Source organism: Vanellus vanellus (assembly GCF_965231255.1).
Source record: "Vanellus vanellus genome assembly, contig: HAP1_SCAFFOLD_102, whole genome shotgun sequence".
In the NCBI taxonomy this organism is placed as follows: Eukaryota; Metazoa; Chordata; class Aves; order Charadriiformes; family Charadriidae; genus Vanellus; species Vanellus vanellus.
The window spans coordinates 569,469-586,296 of record NW_028127184.1 but is presented as its reverse complement, the minus strand read 5'-3'; the positions used below and the strand labels follow the sequence as shown (position 1 = coordinate 586,296).

The 16,828-nt window shown below is 56.0% G+C and overlaps 1 protein-coding gene across 1 annotated transcript in view; it reads right to left on the bottom strand.

The window, feature by feature from the left end:
* Positions 1-11,991: 11,991 nt before the first annotated feature.
* Positions 11,992-16,828, bottom strand: part of LOC309685435 (electroneutral sodium bicarbonate exchanger 1-like) — a gene marked incomplete at both ends in the record, with an annotated part of 102,580 nt that continues 97,743 nt past the window's right edge. The window contains 7 exons of the mRNA XM_082501205.1: positions 11,992-12,079; positions 12,590-12,687; positions 13,103-13,237; positions 13,339-13,512; positions 14,776-14,844; positions 15,634-15,885; positions 16,474-16,635. Of these exons, the coding sequence (XP_082357331.1) occupies positions 11,992-12,079; positions 12,590-12,687; positions 13,103-13,237; positions 13,339-13,512; positions 14,776-14,844; positions 15,634-15,885; positions 16,474-16,635 (978 nt within the window). The remainder of the gene's footprint in view (positions 12,080-12,589; positions 12,688-13,102; positions 13,238-13,338; positions 13,513-14,775; positions 14,845-15,633; positions 15,886-16,473; positions 16,636-16,828) is intronic.

The window sequence follows — 16,828 nt, the reverse complement described above, 5'->3', positions numbered from 1 at the left end:
ATTTTCTAATAAAAAAAGAACCGTGTTGGAAAAGCGATGGGGATAGGCAGCACTGTGGTCATTCTCTCCGGGGCGTTGTGGAGGAAGGCTGCCAGTCTTCCTCCCAGTGTACTTTTCCCCGTTGGCTCCAGACTGCTGCTGGGGCTGAGCTCTGAGCCGCCAGAGCGGTTCTCAGCAGACGGTCACTCGGCGCAGACAATGAGGCCCTGAATAGCCCTTCCTGTGCTCTTGATGGCTCCGGACGGCTCTGCTCCTCTGCTGCTTCTAAGGTGGGGCTGCCCCAGTGCCCTCACTCAGGAGCCTTTTGTCTGTGCAGGTCTCACTTGTGACAGGGGGTGGGGGTGTTGCCAAACTAACTGCTGTGTTGCGATGTGGGAGTGGGTGTTCCTGCCCGTGTCAGTGCCAGAGCTTTTCCGTAGGCTCCTTCTGCTAGCGGAGAGCCAGGGGCCGCTCCTTCGGGAGAGAGCTTGTTTAAAAAGAGGGAAAAAAAAAGTGTGTGGGGGGGGGAGAAAAAAAAAAAGTGGGAAAAGAAAAAAGGGGAAAAAGAAAAAAAGGGGAAAAATGAAAAAGAAAAACAGGGGAAAAGGGGGGGGGGGGAGAGAAAAGAAACGGGGGGGGGAAGGGGAAACAGAAAAAAGGGGGAAAAAGCAAAAAGGGGAAAAAGAGGAAAAAGGAGGGGGAAGCAAAAAACAAAAGGAAGAAAAAGAGAAACCCCCACACACACATTAAAAAAACCCCAAACAAACCAAGGAAGGAAAGTGGGAACAGCCGCCGGGCAGGAGGAGGGACAGGAGCTGGGGGAGGATGGGGGGCCGTGGGGGGAGGTGGCGGTGCCAGCGCCGGACCCGGGGACTGCGACACCATATTTTTGTCCTCTACTGCAGTGTGTTCTGTGAAAAACAACCAACCAAATCCCACCTACCGACAACATCAAAACCCAAAGAGAAATCTCTGCAGCTCACAGGAGCCTGAGCTCGCTCTCCGTTGCTCTCTTTCCAGTGTCTCGGGGGGGTCACGGCCGAGCTGAGATTGGGGGGTGGTGGTGGTGGGAGTTTGTCCCATGGCTGTGATGGGGGGAGAAGGGGTGGGTGGGGAGTGGGGGATGTGGTGCGGGTTTTTTTGGGGGTGGTGGTGGTTTCTTGCCAGGCGTTGCTTTACCCAGTGGCTCGAGGAGGTGTTGGCATCAGGAAGCCTGTGCTAAAGCGGGGTGGGGGCCTCGCTGCAGTTGGTTAGCAGAGCCAAAGTGGTTACTAATGGTTATTAATGGTGCACTAATTACGCCCGTGTAACTGGGAAGCTCAGATGCCCCCTAACCACCCCCCCCGGTGCTTCTCTAGCCAGGCGAGCGCTGGGCGTCCCCCCCGCAGGAGAGGAGCGCACCTCTGAGGTGGGTGGAAGGGCGTCACCCAACGGGGAGAGGACCAAGATGGGGCTTGGGTGTCCCTTGGGGTGGCCGGGTGGCAGGGTAGGGCTGCTGGGGGCTGCCACAATGAGGGACACCCCCACGCCTTTCTCCATGGCTCCCACAGCTCTGCTCCCTCCCTCCCTCCCACCCATCCAGTGCCACCGGAGAGGTGGTGTCCCCCCTCCCGGGGCGGGCAGGGGCTGGTGCCACCCCATCTAACACCTCAACGCACCAAAGCACCTCACTGGGGGAGGGACCCTGTGCCTGGTAGCCCCGTGCTCCCCAGCACTGTAAGGATGGGGCTGAGCCCCCACCACGGCCACCCTGTGCAAACCAAAGACCCCCACACAGACCCCCCCACCCCCATTCCCCGCGGCACTGCGAGGATGCACAGCCGAGGGGTACGGGGAGGGCTCTCTCCATCCTACAGCCTCCCCCTTCCTCCTCCCTCACCTCCCGACGCTATCCCTTTCGTTGGACTAACACAGGCAGAGAGAGAGAGAGAAAGAGAGGTTTTATTATTCTTCTTTTTTTTAAAATTTTTTATTTCCTAAAAGCCACCCGTTTTTCATCCCAGGCATGGCCAGAGGAGCTCGCCCAGCATTGAGGGGGGGAGGTTGGGCTGCGGCGCACAGCGCAGCGGCTCGTCAGTTTTTAGAATTAATGTAACGCTAACGAAACTAACGGCGATTTTTAAGTTTTTTTAAGGATTTTAATTATTTATTTATTTATTTCATTTCAGAGGGGGCCGGGGCGGGAGGGGAACATTTGTTTTTTAGCAAATGCCGGCTTTTCTAGAGGTTAAAGGAAAGGCCGTTCTCGGCTGTAAATGCTCCCCTCCAGCGTCCTGGATGGGGGGGACGGATCTCCGAGGGGCCAGCTGTATCCTTGGAGGATTCCCCATTTGTCTCCCCAGACCCTGCGGTTTATATTTCCTGACTCGGTGAGGGTGCAGGATTATGCCCGAGTGGATTACACTGTCTGGGATATTTCCCTCTGGTGGTGCCATAGCAAAGTCTCTGTTGCCAATTTGTGATGTCCGGCACTCAGCGTCACGTGAAGAGTGGTGGGATGGGACTCGGGGCATTTTGTTTGTTAAGGGCCATTTGGTTTTGGTTGTTCTGTGCCATCTGGAGATAAGCCCGGGCTGAGCTGTTTTGCAGCTCCCCCCAAGTTCTCTCTGCACAGCCACGGCACAGCGGGGATGGAGCTGAGTGGGATGGCAGCTCCCTGCCTCTCACCTCTGGTGCTCTGAAACCGGCTTGGCTGGCTGCTCCCACACAGTGTGTTACTGGCTTGCCCAGCAGGTGTCTGGGGACACCACTGGGGTGTCCATAAGGGGTCCTGGGGGGGACTCTTGCAGGCCAGAGGAAGTCTGGGGCAGTTTTTCAAGGATCTGGGGGTCCCCTCTGGTGCCTCTGGGGAGGGTTTTGTGGCTGGAGAGGGCCCAGCTGGTTTCAAGAGGTGCTTCCTCCCTTTCTCCAGCCCACCCAGCTCCCCCGACACCACCACCCCCCCAGGTTGGTGGGTGCCAGCAGTGCCAGCCTGTCCCACTGGGTCGGGCACTGAGGGGGGCACAGCCCCAGCCGTGGGATGGGAGGAGGAACCACAGCACCAGGGATAGAGACCAACATTTTATTTCTTTAACATTTCCCATGGGGGGCACCCCAGGGTTGCGTGGCTGCACCGCAGCTGGTGCCAGGAGGGACTCCAACGTCCCCCTCACAGCTCACCTGGCTCCGCTCGTGATGCTTTTGATGGGGCTCAGAGTGATCTCTTCTGTGCTATGGACCAAGCGGCTCCAGGTAGGCGACTGCTGCACCGCACTGTGCCGCAGTGTGGGGTGGTGTGGGGGGCTGCGGCGCGGGGCTGGGAGCTGCTCCCATCTCGCCCAGCTCCCGGGGTCCTGCAGAGGGACTGGAAGAAGCCAAAGCAAGGGACGACGGACACGAGAGCCCGCCCGGAGGAGCAGAGTGGTGAGTGGCACTGGCACCGAGCACCATGCAAACAGCCCACACCCCACGGCAGCCCTGAGCCCAGGGTGTGCCGAGGGCTGCTGCCTGCTCACTCCGTCCCCTCCCTCAGCAGCTTCTCGGCTAGCGGATGAAGGATGGGAGCTCAAGTCGACACAGGAGAAGCAGGGAGTGTGGGGGAGACCCCCAGATCCTGCCCCAGACCCTCAGCCCGTGCCCTGCCCTGCCTGCGCTGGGCAGCCCTGCCCGCCTGCTGAGGAGGGGGTGCTGCCCACGGGCTCCAGCGGAGGAGACGGTGTGCAGCGGGTCTCTTCTCTCTCCTCCTCTGCAGGGCAACCAAGGAGGCAGCGAGGAGGGAGCACCGGGCCCCACAGGACCCACTGGGCTCCCTGCCAACCATATACCATCTGAGCAGTGATGCCTCTCTCTACCCCCTGCCCCCCCCCCCCCAAGCCCCCAGGTCCCCCTGCCCTCCTCTGCCACCTATAGGTCCTATCAGTGGGGACAGCTCCTTCTGTACCAAGGAATCTCCCAGGCTCCTGGGCCCCCTGAGGGCCACCGCAAGAGCCCCTGCAGCCTGTGCTCGCTGGCCAACTCGGAGGACTGCAGCAGCCTGTTGAGGAGCAGCTCCTCTCCCCAGAGATCCCTCTACCACTTCCTGGAGGCCTGGCCCAGTGCAGCAACAGAGCCAGTGGTGCTCACACACTCAGGACACCCCCCGCTCTCCCATGGCTGCTGGTGGGGCAGTGGGGAAACTGGGGCTGGTCCTCAGCCAGGAGCCTCCACAGGAGCTGCCAGCAGGGACCGAGAAAGAGTGGGTTCCCAGGCAGGGGACGGAACTGAGAGCGGCAGCATACGCTGTGGAGCTCTGAGCTGCTGCGTGGTGCCAGGTCTATCCAATGTCAGGCAGTATGTTCCCAGCAGACGTCACTGCTAACAACTCTTCCGAGGAAGGGGGGCCGTTTCTGTAGTCGTAGCCTGCCTGGAGAAAGAGCCCCACGGAGCTAAGAGTCTGCTGAGCAGCAAGGGAGCAGAGTCGCTGACTCTCAACCCAGGACTGAAATACAGCAACTCACTCTATTGCCTTCCCCCTTCGCCCGCTGCCTCCCACAGTTGAGAAGAAACCAACCAGGGAGCTCCAAGCGAGGGGACCCCTCCACCACTCCCCCAAATCTGCTCAACACCCCCAAAGCTCCCCAAAGACAAGGGACTCCTCCCACACACCTCCACTCCCCACACCGACAACCCTCCCCCTCCCCCAACGCTCCAAAAAGCAGCAGTCCTTAGGGCAGACTCCTTAAGCTGACTCCACAGCTACGGCTCCCCGTGGGCTCTGGGGGAGACAAGGGGGCCCCGGGGCTCTCCGTGGGCTTTAAGGGGGTCCCAGGGCTGCCCACGGGCTCCCAGCAATGCCCGTGCCCACCACCCACCCCCGCTTCAGGGGGCCCAGCGCTGACACCCCCCGACCCACCTCGGGGGTACCTGGGGGGACTCGGCCGTGGGCTGGAGGCGGGCGAAGGGGGCACGGCCGGGCTGACCTGCCGGGGGGAGCTGAGAGCGGAGCCCAGAGCGGAGCCAAGCGCCCGGCCAGGCCGGCCCCGGGCACCCTGCGCTGCGGCCGGGGCTGCCGCCACCTGCGGGGAGCGAGCGGGGGGTGAGGGGGCGGCAGCGGGGGACGGGGGGACGGACGACGGGGGTCTGAATCGGCCCTGTTCTCCCCGGGGACCCTCCACTCGGCTCTGCCCCCCCCAAAAAGGCCCAGACCGCCCCCCGAGGCCCCCAGCCCGGTCCCGCCACCCTACAAACCCCCCGAACTGGCCCCGGAGACCTCCGTACCGCTCCTGCCGCTGCCGCTGCCGCCGCCACCCCACCCCACCCCACCCCACCCCACCCCACCCCACCCCGCTCCCGCTCCCGCTCCCGCCGCCCTCGGCCCCGGTCCCCCCATCTCTCCCGGTACCGAACGCCGCAGCTCCCGACCACCGCCACACAACGGAAACGTTCTCCTTCGCGTCCGCCCAACCGCGCATGCGCCGAGGGGCAGATCCGGGCCACGCCCCCCAACGTCGCCGCGGCAACGGCGGGCGAGAGGGGCGGGGCCGCGCCGAGGACGACGAGGCCCCCTCAGCTCCGCACCACCGCTTCTTTCCGCCCCGGGCACTGCGAGGCCGAAACCAGCGCAGCCCTCCCCCAAATGCGCCGGGACCCCCCTAAACCAGCCCAATCCTCCGCAAAATGAGCCGGGACTCCCTGAAATCAGCTCAGCCCTCACCAAAATGAGCCGGACAGCCGCCTGCAGAGCTCCGCCAGTCCCCCCGACGGACATCACGGGGATGGGGGGAAAGAAAACAACCAGAAAGGTACTGAAAATAACGTGGAGACGGTGCTTAGAGATCCTTCCGAGAGGCAAAACCCGGCCTTTGTTCTCATTTTTGAACACGGGGTTTCGCAGTGCTTCGCGGGCAGTGGTTATCCAGGGGCATCGGCTATCCCGGGAAGCGAACGTTCCCATCCCGTGTGGCAAAAATCCACTCGCATGAATAACAGACAAAACCAGCCCACAAAAGGACAAGAGGCACCTTTGGTCACCTTTTCCTTGAAGCTTCGCTAAAACTGTATACTCAGATTGGCCCTGTCCTGCAGTTTCTTTCCCAGAGTTTTGCCCCAAACCCACGCTTCTAGCCCCGCTCCCCAAGCCCTCCCTCGGGGCCCACCACCTTTCCCCAGCCCAGCCTGTCCTTAAAGCTTTTCTTTCCACACACAGCCCTTTCCACTCACCTCCCTCTGGGGCCTCCTCTCTCACAGGCACCTCACAGCCCTGCAAACCTCCTCTCCTTCGCCTCTCCCTCTCCCAAAAACCCATTCCCCCCTCACAAACACCCATTCCCCTCACTCCCCCCTCACACGCTCACTCCCACACCCTCAACCCTTCCCCCCACCATTCTCCCCTCCCCCCTCGACCCACCTTCTCTTCTCTTCTCTTCTCTTCTCTTCTCTTCTCTTCTCTTCTCTTCTCTTCTCTTCTCTTCTCTTCTCTTCTCTTCTCTTCTCTTCTCTTCTCTTCTCTTCTCTTCTCTTCTCTTCTCTTCTCTTCTCCTTTTTTCTTCTCCTACCCCTCTCTCTGCCCGTGGGCAGCCCTGGGACCCCCTTAAAGCCCACGGAGACCCCCGGGGCCCCCTCGTCTCCCCCAGAGCCGACGGGGAGCCGTAGCTGTGGAGTCAGCTTAAGGAGTCTGCACTAAGGACTGCTGCTTTTTGGAGGGTTGTCGGTGTGGGGAGTGGAGGTGTGTGGGTCCCTTCTGCCAAAGTGCAGTGAGAACCACGTTCACTGAACCCCCGTTCTACATGGACAGGGTCAGTTGGATGTATAGGACCAAGTTGTTGGAATAACCTCAGCTCTTTTATTAGCAATTCCAAGGCATTGGTATTTTGGTCAGTCCATTCCCAGGATTTTCCCTTCCTGAGCAAATCATCAAGGGGCGAGCAATGATGGAAAAGCCAGGGGTGTGTTTACGCCAACAGCTTAAAGTTCCTAGAACTTGCTGTAACTCCTTCACACTGGGTGGATTCTGCCCCTGTTCTGTTTTTTTTAGGGTATCTTGAGGGACCGAAGCAGCAACTTTAATCCACCAGAGCCCCGGGAATTGCACTTCCTGCGCCGGTCCTTGACACTTGGTGGGGAACGGCCCCAGTTTCAGATCTGACCTTGGGGGATGAAACCAGGCTTGGGTCTAGTGGGAGGTGTCCCTGCCCATGGTGGGGGGGTGGAACTCGATGATCTTCAAGGTCCCTTCCAACCCAAACTGTTCTGTGAGTCTGTGATGGTGTCTGTCCAGCTGATGAGCTCCCACCTGAGTTTCACTTGGCGGAAAGCAGCAGCCGGTGCTTGGGTACCCAAAGGCTTCTTTTACATTTTTCCTCTTCTTTGTTTCTTAACTTTTTCAACTCAAACCAAAGGTGTTGGAAAGGGCGGCCCTGTGGGCAGAGAAATCATTCCTCCCTGCGAGATGGGCTGTGGCACCACGGGGCCATCTCACCTGAAAGGAGGAAACCCACAGGTCACTCCTTTGGTCCAAAGAGTGGAAAAAAATAAAAAAGAGAAACAGCAACAACACCACACACACAAAAAAACCCCGAACCCAACCACCAAACCAGCCCCTCGCTGAAGGCGTAAGGTGGGAAATACTGCAACAACTGTATTTTTTGCAACAGCCCCACTTAAAAAACGCTGTAATGATTCATAACGACCCATCCGACTAAAACCAGGAGTAGCGGTGACCGACCCGTCAGCTTTTAGCATCCTGCTAACCAGCTTAAAGGCACGGGTGAGGAGAAGAGTTCAGCCACAACCAGCTCGAAGGAGGAAAAGAGGATCTTGCTTTTAGGGGAACGGCTGTCTTTGCAGAAGGTAAGTGCCCCCGCGGCTCGACCGCCCCTTCAAACCACGATTTCTCCGGCTCAGTTTTCTCTGTAACTGCTCCCACAGCACCGCGGATCCTGCAGCTTTTCCCTAAATCATAATAAAACCTTCCCTAAATCCGGCTGCCGGTTTCTGACGTCTCCAACGCCTCCGAGCATCGCATGGGGATCCCGCACGCCACTGGTCCCCTGGGATTTCCAGGCTCTGACCCCTGGCTTGGCTCAGGTGCCCTCTTTTTTCACTCAGTTCCTCAAGTTTTAGGTGCACTGGGGATGCGCCTGCCTGACCCCACAGACCTGTGCCAGAGGGGGGTTTGAAAGAAATGAATAAAAAAAATACTATATGAAAGATAACTAGAATCTCTTTGGATTTTATGTAATGCTAATTAACTATTGCAAATGGGCAAAAATATACCCCCAAGAATGTAGGAAGAAATGCTCAATTTCTGTTGTGCGCCGGCCCCTCCCTCCCCCCAGTCCCCTTCCTGAGCTCCCTGAGCACCCCACGGTCTGGCAGAGGGGACACGTGTGACACTGCTGTCCCCTCCCTCCTGCAACACAGAGCTCATTGCAATTACTTGCACAGAGAAACAACCAAAATTATATATAAAAAAAAACATTTAAAAACCCAAATTAAAGTAAACAACAAAATTTAAACCCCCAAATTAAAAAAAAAACCAAACAAAATTTAAAAACCAAAACATAGTTAAGTCATTAAATTTTTCAAACCCCAGACCCACTAATTTCAGCCCTTTCCCCAGTCAGCTGGTTCCCCACCCCCAGCCCCAGGCAAATGGGCTTCCTCCCAAAAATCAGTGCTGCCCACTCCCCCATCCCCTCCAGCCCCCCCCCCCCCAAAAAAAGCTCCACAGCCCCCTCCGCCTCCTCCCCGCCCTCCCAAAGACACGGCAGCGGCGCAGTGAGACAAACGAGAGGTTTATTCCATTCTTTTTCCCATTACGTTCAATGGGCAACAAGAGAAAAAGGGCCGACAGTCCCGGCTCCGGCGGGGGGAACCCCTCAGTCCACAGTGACGCTCCACCGACGGGACCCACGCGACGGCGACAGGGATTTGTGTCATTTGTGTTCCACAGAATGAACCCAAAATAAATTAAAAAAACCCAATGAAACAAAAAAACTAAAACCAAACACAAAACCACACAAAGATTCAAAGTGATAACTAACACAGATTCGCTTGGGAGATTCCCCCACCCCCCACCTCCAGTTTTATTTACAACACGGAGTGTTTCCAAACTAGGTCATCTCTTACAATAAAATAAATATATTTCAGCATCTGCGCAACAAAAATAATTGCTGTATTTCTACATGTAGCACACTGGGGGGAGGGGGGGGGGGAATTAAAATAATTAAAAAAAACCCACCCTTTTTTATTACCTTTTTACATTACATACACACACACCCCGCTTAAGGATCTCTTTTATGCGTATCATTTTAGGAAACTTCTTTCCAGGGGCCCCCGGGGGATGTGAGGAGCTGTTTGAAGGCACCAAAGCGCACAGCAGCCCCCGTCCCGCCTCGCTGGGAAGGGGCTTTGCTGCCAACTAAAGCATTGCGGGTCACTGCAGGGATATCTCTTTTGGTTCCTAAAGCGACTCCAGCAGCAGCTTTGAGAGGGATTTTTCCTCCCGACTCCTCCCCGTAAAATTCTCCTCTGCACAGGGAAATATTAAATCCTCCCAAAATACAGAGCCGGCCGTGGGATCACGGGGCACGAAGGGGGGGACAGGCGCAGCACTGTGTCCCACAGTCAGCCCGGGGGGTTACAGACGCCTTTTAGGTGGCTCAGAGTCACGTTGTTAACCAAGGCCTCAGCTTTCATTTAATTAAAAATAAATACATAAATATATAAATGAATAAAAAATCTCACCCTGTAAGCAGCAAAAACCCCCGAGCTTCGAATGCAGAAGAGGGCCACGCCGGGGAAATCTGCTTTGCTTTTTAAGTAAGGAATTTTGGAGGCAGCCGCCAAGGTTTTGTGGCCCCTGGGGAGGGGGGAGATGCAGAGCCGGACTCAGCCCGCTCTGCCCCAAAACCGGCCGCGTTTTCCCTCCAGGGTGATTTTCTTCCTTTCTGTCTCTGCTGGAGTGATGCCCGGCACGTGCCGAAAACAATCCCAGGCTCTGGCCCCGGTCCCGGCCAGGAGTGAGTGAAGCTCAGCCCCACTCCCTCCTTTTACAGGCAGGAAAACAAAATGGAAAAAAAAACCCAAATTGCCCTATATTAGAAGTGTATAATTCCATTTTAAGGGCAGGGCAGCAATAGGGCTGGTACCACAGCCCCCAGTCCCACAGCCACTGTGGGTCACCAGTGTAACGATTAAATTAAAGTTTCTTTTGGGAAGGGGGGAGAGACGGGGACTCTCCTGCTCTGGGACCTTTCCCCTCTGGGGAGGCAGAGCCGGAGCAGCGAGCACGGTCCTGCCCGGAGGGCAGCGTGGAGGGGACGCGCACGGGCATCCCGGAGGAACAGCAGCAAGGAAACCCGGCGCTGCACCTTTCCCTTCCTCCGAGCCTTTTTCTTTTCCTCTTTTTAAGGGCTCAACCAGTTTCTTCCCCCTCCGACCGTCACCGTGGGGCACTGGCACCAGCCGCTTTGCAAAACCCCATCCCGTAAAAGCCGCCTGATTTTGGCCCTGTTTGGGGATGCGCCGCTTCCATCCTTACAGAGCAAACTGATAGATGATTTGTTTTTCTCCCCCCTCCCCATTTAGCAAGAAGCACCAACGTGCCGTTGTCGTTTTGGGTCGGTTTGCTGCAGAAAAAGGCTCCCGCAGGGGACGGGATAAGCCGATGGCAGGAGGGTCCCTGCACCCATCCCACCGCTGCTGGTGGAGGGCAGCAAGGGGACCTTTTCTTCGGGGTTGTCCTCTCCTCCCGGGCTCCACGGCCCCACACCGCAGCCCAACGACCCCCCCGAGACGGGAAGAGAGCCCGAGAACCATCTCTGCTCAACAGCTTCTTCCTGCAAAGGGGCAGGAAAAAGGAGGAGGAAAAGGCACCTTCCCACTTGCCTCCGGGCTCATCCCACCCTGCGAGAGAGACGCGGTTTTGCGAGGAGAGGGGAGGAGGAAAAAACACCACAGAGAGAGAGCCAGGGAGGGAAAAGGAAGGAAAGCGGAGGGACAGCGGAGGGGCCGCCCGGGGACACAGAGCCCCAGGTCTCGCCTGGCCGCTCCCGCCACCACCCGGCGGATTGGAGGGGTTTGATCTGAAGCGCTGACTTATATTAATTTAACAGCCGGGGGAGGAGAAGGCGCCATTTCTGCCTTTTGCAGCTTCCAGGCTGACGGCAGAGCCGAAACAAGAAAAATAATTATCATAAAAACAAACAAACAAACAAAAATTCCCCCAAAACTCCAATGTAAAACTGGAGCGCAGGGAGCAAATGCTTTTCCTTCGCCTCGGCCCAACCGCTCGGGCGCTCCGCGCTGCCCCGCCACGGAGGGCATCCCTCTCCTGCCAGGGAGAGACAGAAGGGCGAACTGAAGGCAGGACCCCAAACCAGACCCGAGAACCTGGTCGTGATGAAGAAGAAAGTGGAGAAAGCGTCACATACAACAGAAACATTCAGAGTTTATTTTTGGGGAATAAAAAAAAAAGAGAAACAGAAGAGGAGGAGTGAGATATTAAAAAAATAGCACTGAACGATGAAGCGGCAGCAGTCCCTCTACCGCTACAAAGCGGCAACAACCCACACACGAACACACGGAGGCGGAACACCACTGAACTCCCACTGACTGTCATGTGCACCTCAGTTTGCTGCTCTGGAGAGAGGGAATGCCTGAAGCACACCAAGGACAGCTGAAACCATCGCCGTGGCTTAAAGGGGAATCCGCCAACTGGAAAACAAAATAAAAGCGGTTTCTGCCCATGTCTGCGTGGGCACATCCCCGAGTCACGTTCTCACGCCTCTCCTTCAAAGTCAAGATTCCTAAACATGAAAACTGGAGTTGGGGGGAGGGAGGAGAGAGAAAAGGAGGGAGAGCGTCATCAGTGGGGCTGTTGCCCCGCTCGTGGGACGGCGCCAGCAGAGAGGAGCTGGTTCGTGTGCCGCAGCCCTCGCCGCTTGCTCGGCATTGCCGGCAAAAAAAAAAAAAGCCGTAGGCACGTGCCACCGCTCGCAAAGGAGCACGGCCACGTTCCCACACGATCCTTTACCTCTTTCCTCCCCAGATTCAGACTGTTTCCGTGCTCATAGTGAGAGCCTTCCACACGGGTGTTTTTGATATCTCATCCGAGATATTAATCTCCGAAGGATCAGTCCTGCAATAAATATTTGAGAGCGCAATCTGTGACTGTGGGAACTGACGCCACCCAGCGCATCAGCACCAGCAAGAGGAACGGGGGGGAGGAGAACCAAAGCTGCGCATAAGCACAGCGGGTTGGGCGGGAGGAGGAGGTTTGGAAGGCGAGCCGGAGAGCCGCAGAGCTACAGCTCTGTGCAAAGGCTCTGCACAGAATCCCAGACTGGTCAGGGCTGGAAGGGCCCTCTGGAGCTCACCCAGTCCCACGCCTGTCAGAGCAGGGGCACCTACAGCAGTGGCACAGGACACCTCCAGGCGGGTTTGGAATGGCTCCCGAGTGGGAGACTCCCCCACCTCTCTGGGCAGCCTGTGCCAGCGCTCTGCCGCCCGCCCTGCCCATAAATTTGCTCTTCCCGCCAAGCTGAGTGCATGGCGCTGGGATGCTCAGCAAAGATAAACGTGGAGAAAATTCTGCCAACCCACTTCAGGCTAATCTTGCCGGGGGTCCTGCTGCTTGGTGGGGCTTTACCTGTCGCTGCTTGGCTTTGGGATATCCGCGCTGCTGGTCTTGCCCAGCTGCAGCCGAACGGAGTTTGCAGCAGCAGCTTCCATCATCTCCTGGGACTCCTGACATAAAAAGGGACAAATCAAAGTTGTCTGTCTATGATCGAAGTGGAGATAAACTAAACACCCAGCAAAGCCCACGTGCTGCCCTCTCCTTCTGACCTTCTGTTAGCGCAGCCGGGGAAGGACCTTTCACTCCAAACATTTTGGGGGGGGTTAAAACCACCCTTATGAGCAAATCTTTCCATCATAATTATAATGTTTATTATAAATGGCACCTTTAAAAATTATACCGCTATTCAAGTGTTTAGCTCACTGCTAATTTAAAAACAAGGTTATGATGCGGGATCCAGGCTGTCAGGATCTATTTCTATTGAGTTCAGATCTTCCCCCAACATTTCAAGAGAAGCTGTGACGGAAAGAGGCAATCTCAGAGCCCGAGGGAGACATCCAGCCCCGAGCACTCAGCAAGCATCACCTCTTCTTCTTTGGCTTCATTTTTGGCATTGGCCAACTTCTTCCTGCTTTCTGGCATAAGGTCATCCAAAAAGCTGAGCTCCCGCTTTGAGAAGCAGAAGTCCATCACTTTCCGGACAAACACGAGAGCCAAAACCTTCACAAAATAAGAAGGAAGAGGGGGTTGAGGTGTGAGATGATGCTACATTTCACTCCGACGCTGCAAACGTCCCACTGCCGAGCGGCACCGGCTCTTACCATCATGGGAAAGATGATGGCAGCACGGGACACCTTGATGGCCCAGAGCAGGACGAGGCAGATGAGCTGGATCAAGGTGAAGAAATGCACCTTCCGCAAGGGAACGTGCCGCAGGTAGATGAAATCCGGCTGGTGTTTTGCCGGCATCCAAAAGAGCTTCAAGCGATCGAAGAACTGCAAAATAAAAGTGGAAAAGTTACCCCTTGGGGCTGCGGAAAGTTTCCGGCCCTGTTGGGACGTGGAAGGAGTTTTCAGGATCTCGCGTGCAGTGAGAAATCCTGGATCCCACTTTGTTCCTCCCGGGAGCAGCACCCGTTTTCCCTTTGCTCCATCTATAAACCAGTGTGTCCATGAGAGCTGCCCACCAAATTGCAATTATTCCACATTCTTCTATTATAGAATCACAGAAGGGTTTAGGTTGGAAGGGACCTCGAAGACCAGCCAGTCCCACCCCCTGCCCTGGGCAGGGACACCTCCCACCAGCCCAGGTTGCTCCAAGCCCCGTCCAACCTGGCCTTGAACACCTCCAGGGATGGGGCAGCCACAGATTCTCAGGGCAACCTGCACTGGTGCCTCACCACCCTCACAGGGAAAAATTTCTCCCTGATATCTCATCTCAATCTGCCCTCTGTCAGTGTCAAACCATCCCCCCTCGTCCCCTTGCTCCCCTCCCTCATCCAGAGTCGCTCCCCAACTCTCCTGGAGCCCCTTTAGGCACTGGACTCCCCAGAGACTTCTCTTCTCCAGGCTGAACGCCCCCAACTCTCCCAGCCTGTCCTCCCATCAGAGGGGCTCCAGCCCTCGCAGCAGCTCCGGGGCCTCCTCTGGCCCCGCTCCACCAGGTCCATGTCTCTCCTGTGCTGCAGCCCCCGAGCTGGAGGCAGCACTGCAGGGGGTCTCCCCAGAGCAGAGCACAGCAGAGGGCACAATCCCCCCTCGCCCTGCCGGCCACACTGCTGATGCAGCCCAGGATGCGGTCGGCCTTCTGGGCTGTGATCGTGCATTGCCGGCTCATGGTGAGCTTCTCATCAGTCCGTACCCCCAGGTCCTCCTCAGACCATCTCACCCCCCCTCCCTGTTCTTCTATAAAAATATATTTTTAATATATTCTATTCTTCTGTTTGTTATTTGGCATTTCTCAGCCCACTCAATCCCCCAGTGAGGATTCCCACCGGCAGTAGAAATCGCCTTCGCTTTGCACTGAATTCCCCCATTTTCACCACACCAAACACTGCCCTGTCCCAAACTGTGACGCAGAGCGCGCTGAACTTGCCTGGTCCTCCCACCCTACGTACCTCCTGTGCCCCCACCAATCTTTTCCTTATACAAAATACTTTCACTGCCTGCTTTTGGGGAGGTTTTCTCCCACACCACTGCTTTTTTCCTGCGTCTCTGGAGATGACACAGCAGGGAGCTGCACGCTGTAAGAGTCCGTACCTGAATCCCTCTGAGTGACGACACGCCCATGTAGAGAAAGACACCGTAAAGCACAGGCATGGGTATAAACTGGGAAATTAAAAAAAAGAATGCAATAATTTATTTTTTTAAATGCATTTCCAGTATTACTGCTCTCTTCTAGAGGCACTGCCTAAAATTGCCTAAAGCTTTCCAGTTTCCACAGGGTTAGAGATGTTTCAGCTCTCAACACGTAGAGGTTTTGTGTGTGTGAGTGAGTGAGTGAATGCTCTGCTTTAGGCAGAGCATTTAGTTACGTTTCATTAGAATAATCCTGTTTTCCTGAAAGGTTGGAGGAAAATAGGTCATTTCACCCATGAAACTGTACGCCACGTTCTGTGACGGCTGAAGAACATTTCTACACATTTTTGTGGCAACACGCAAAAGCGAAGTGCCTCCTTTTAGCCTAGAGCTGCGGTGACTTTGTGGGAGGAACACACAAGGAAGCCCACGGGGATGATTTTGGTGTGTTTAGCTACTGGGAACGGCTGTTGGGAGGCATTTTGGGGAGCCAATTGCATCCCATAAGGTGCTGCCTGCTTGAAAGAGAGCAGTGTACTGGTCTGAATCCGCTTCGTCGTAACCCATAAACACACGTGGGCCTGAGAGACACCTGGGAATTAAAGCAGTTGTCCTGCTCGCTTGCCTCGAGGACACCAAACTGGGGTGTGAAGGGCTGGAAAGCGTAACTGAGGCTGCTTCCCACCGTGGGCCAAGCCTCAAGGTTTGGGATCGCCTCCTCCTCTGCTCCACACCTACTCAGGCCTGGAGGGAGGGGATGGTTTTTGTCAAACCTCCAAAAAGCTCACGCTTGTTGGGCGTTTTGCATTTTCCTCTTACCTTTAACACCGAAGTGAAGAAGACAGAGCAGCCCATGAGCACAAAGATCATCAAGCCGGTGACTCTCTGCTCTCGTATCCCCAGAAACTTGGGTTGTTCTCCTGGAGCTGAGCAGCCAGACTCCACTTTGAGGCTATTGACGTGGGTGATGGACAGGACAGTTGCAGCCACAAACCAGGGCAGCCCCATCACGGAGCACACCCCGAGCATCACGGCCACCATGAAAAGGTCCAGGTGGTACCCGCATCCTTTCTGTGGGCAGCAAAACAAGGAACAGAGCATCCCACAGCACAAGAGCGAGGACAACGTCGCGACTCAGACTCAAACCCTACTTGGGCGCAAGTCACCCTCTTGAAAATTTAAGAGAAGAATTGGCAAAAATAAGGATGGATATGGTCTTTGCGCAAGCACCTTTCGTGAAAATCTGGCAGGGGTTCAGACCAAGTGGATTTGGGAGGTTTGTGCAATAGCTACTTCTCAAACAAACAAAAAGACTATTTTCATTCATAAAGAAATTTCTACTGCTTGCAAGCAAGATGTGACCCTGAGTTATCCCTGGCAGTGTGTCAAAACAGTTCGTTCCCCCAGCTCCTGCTGGCGTTTTGAAACAAAAATACGCTTCTATAGTGCTCGAAAATTAATTTGCTCCTCCAAAAGATTGCTCATCTGAACTGCCCTCGTTTGCTCCCTGTGACATCACTAATCCAGCAGAGCATCCTGCCACACAGCCTGACATTGTCCCAAACCAACGCCTTCACAAAGCACTTGGCATAGGAGCTTCTCCCCACACCTGCAGCCCAGAGTGGGGTGGGGATGGGGTCAGCTCTTGCAGCCCCTTACCTTCAGCTTGTGCTCCTTCCTGTTGACAATGACAGACGTGATCTGCTGGTCCATGAATATCAAGATGGTGCAGAGCAGAGCTGGGATGGGCGCGGCCAACACCGTCCACCAAGGGTTGGGCCCTATGGGGTTGACCAACCACCCGCGGTCGTCTCTGGTAGGCTGCAACAAAGCCAAAACACACATCAGGATCAACTCCCAGCCCAGCCACTTCACTGGCTTTGATTTTCCTCTCCATCGCTGTGCCGCCTCATCTCCTGGCCCTGCCTTCGTGTCACCCTCTCCTACGGGGTTCAGCAGTGCCAGCGTCCTCGTCGCAAGCACCTATAGATACTTCTGTAGGTATCAAGTTTTG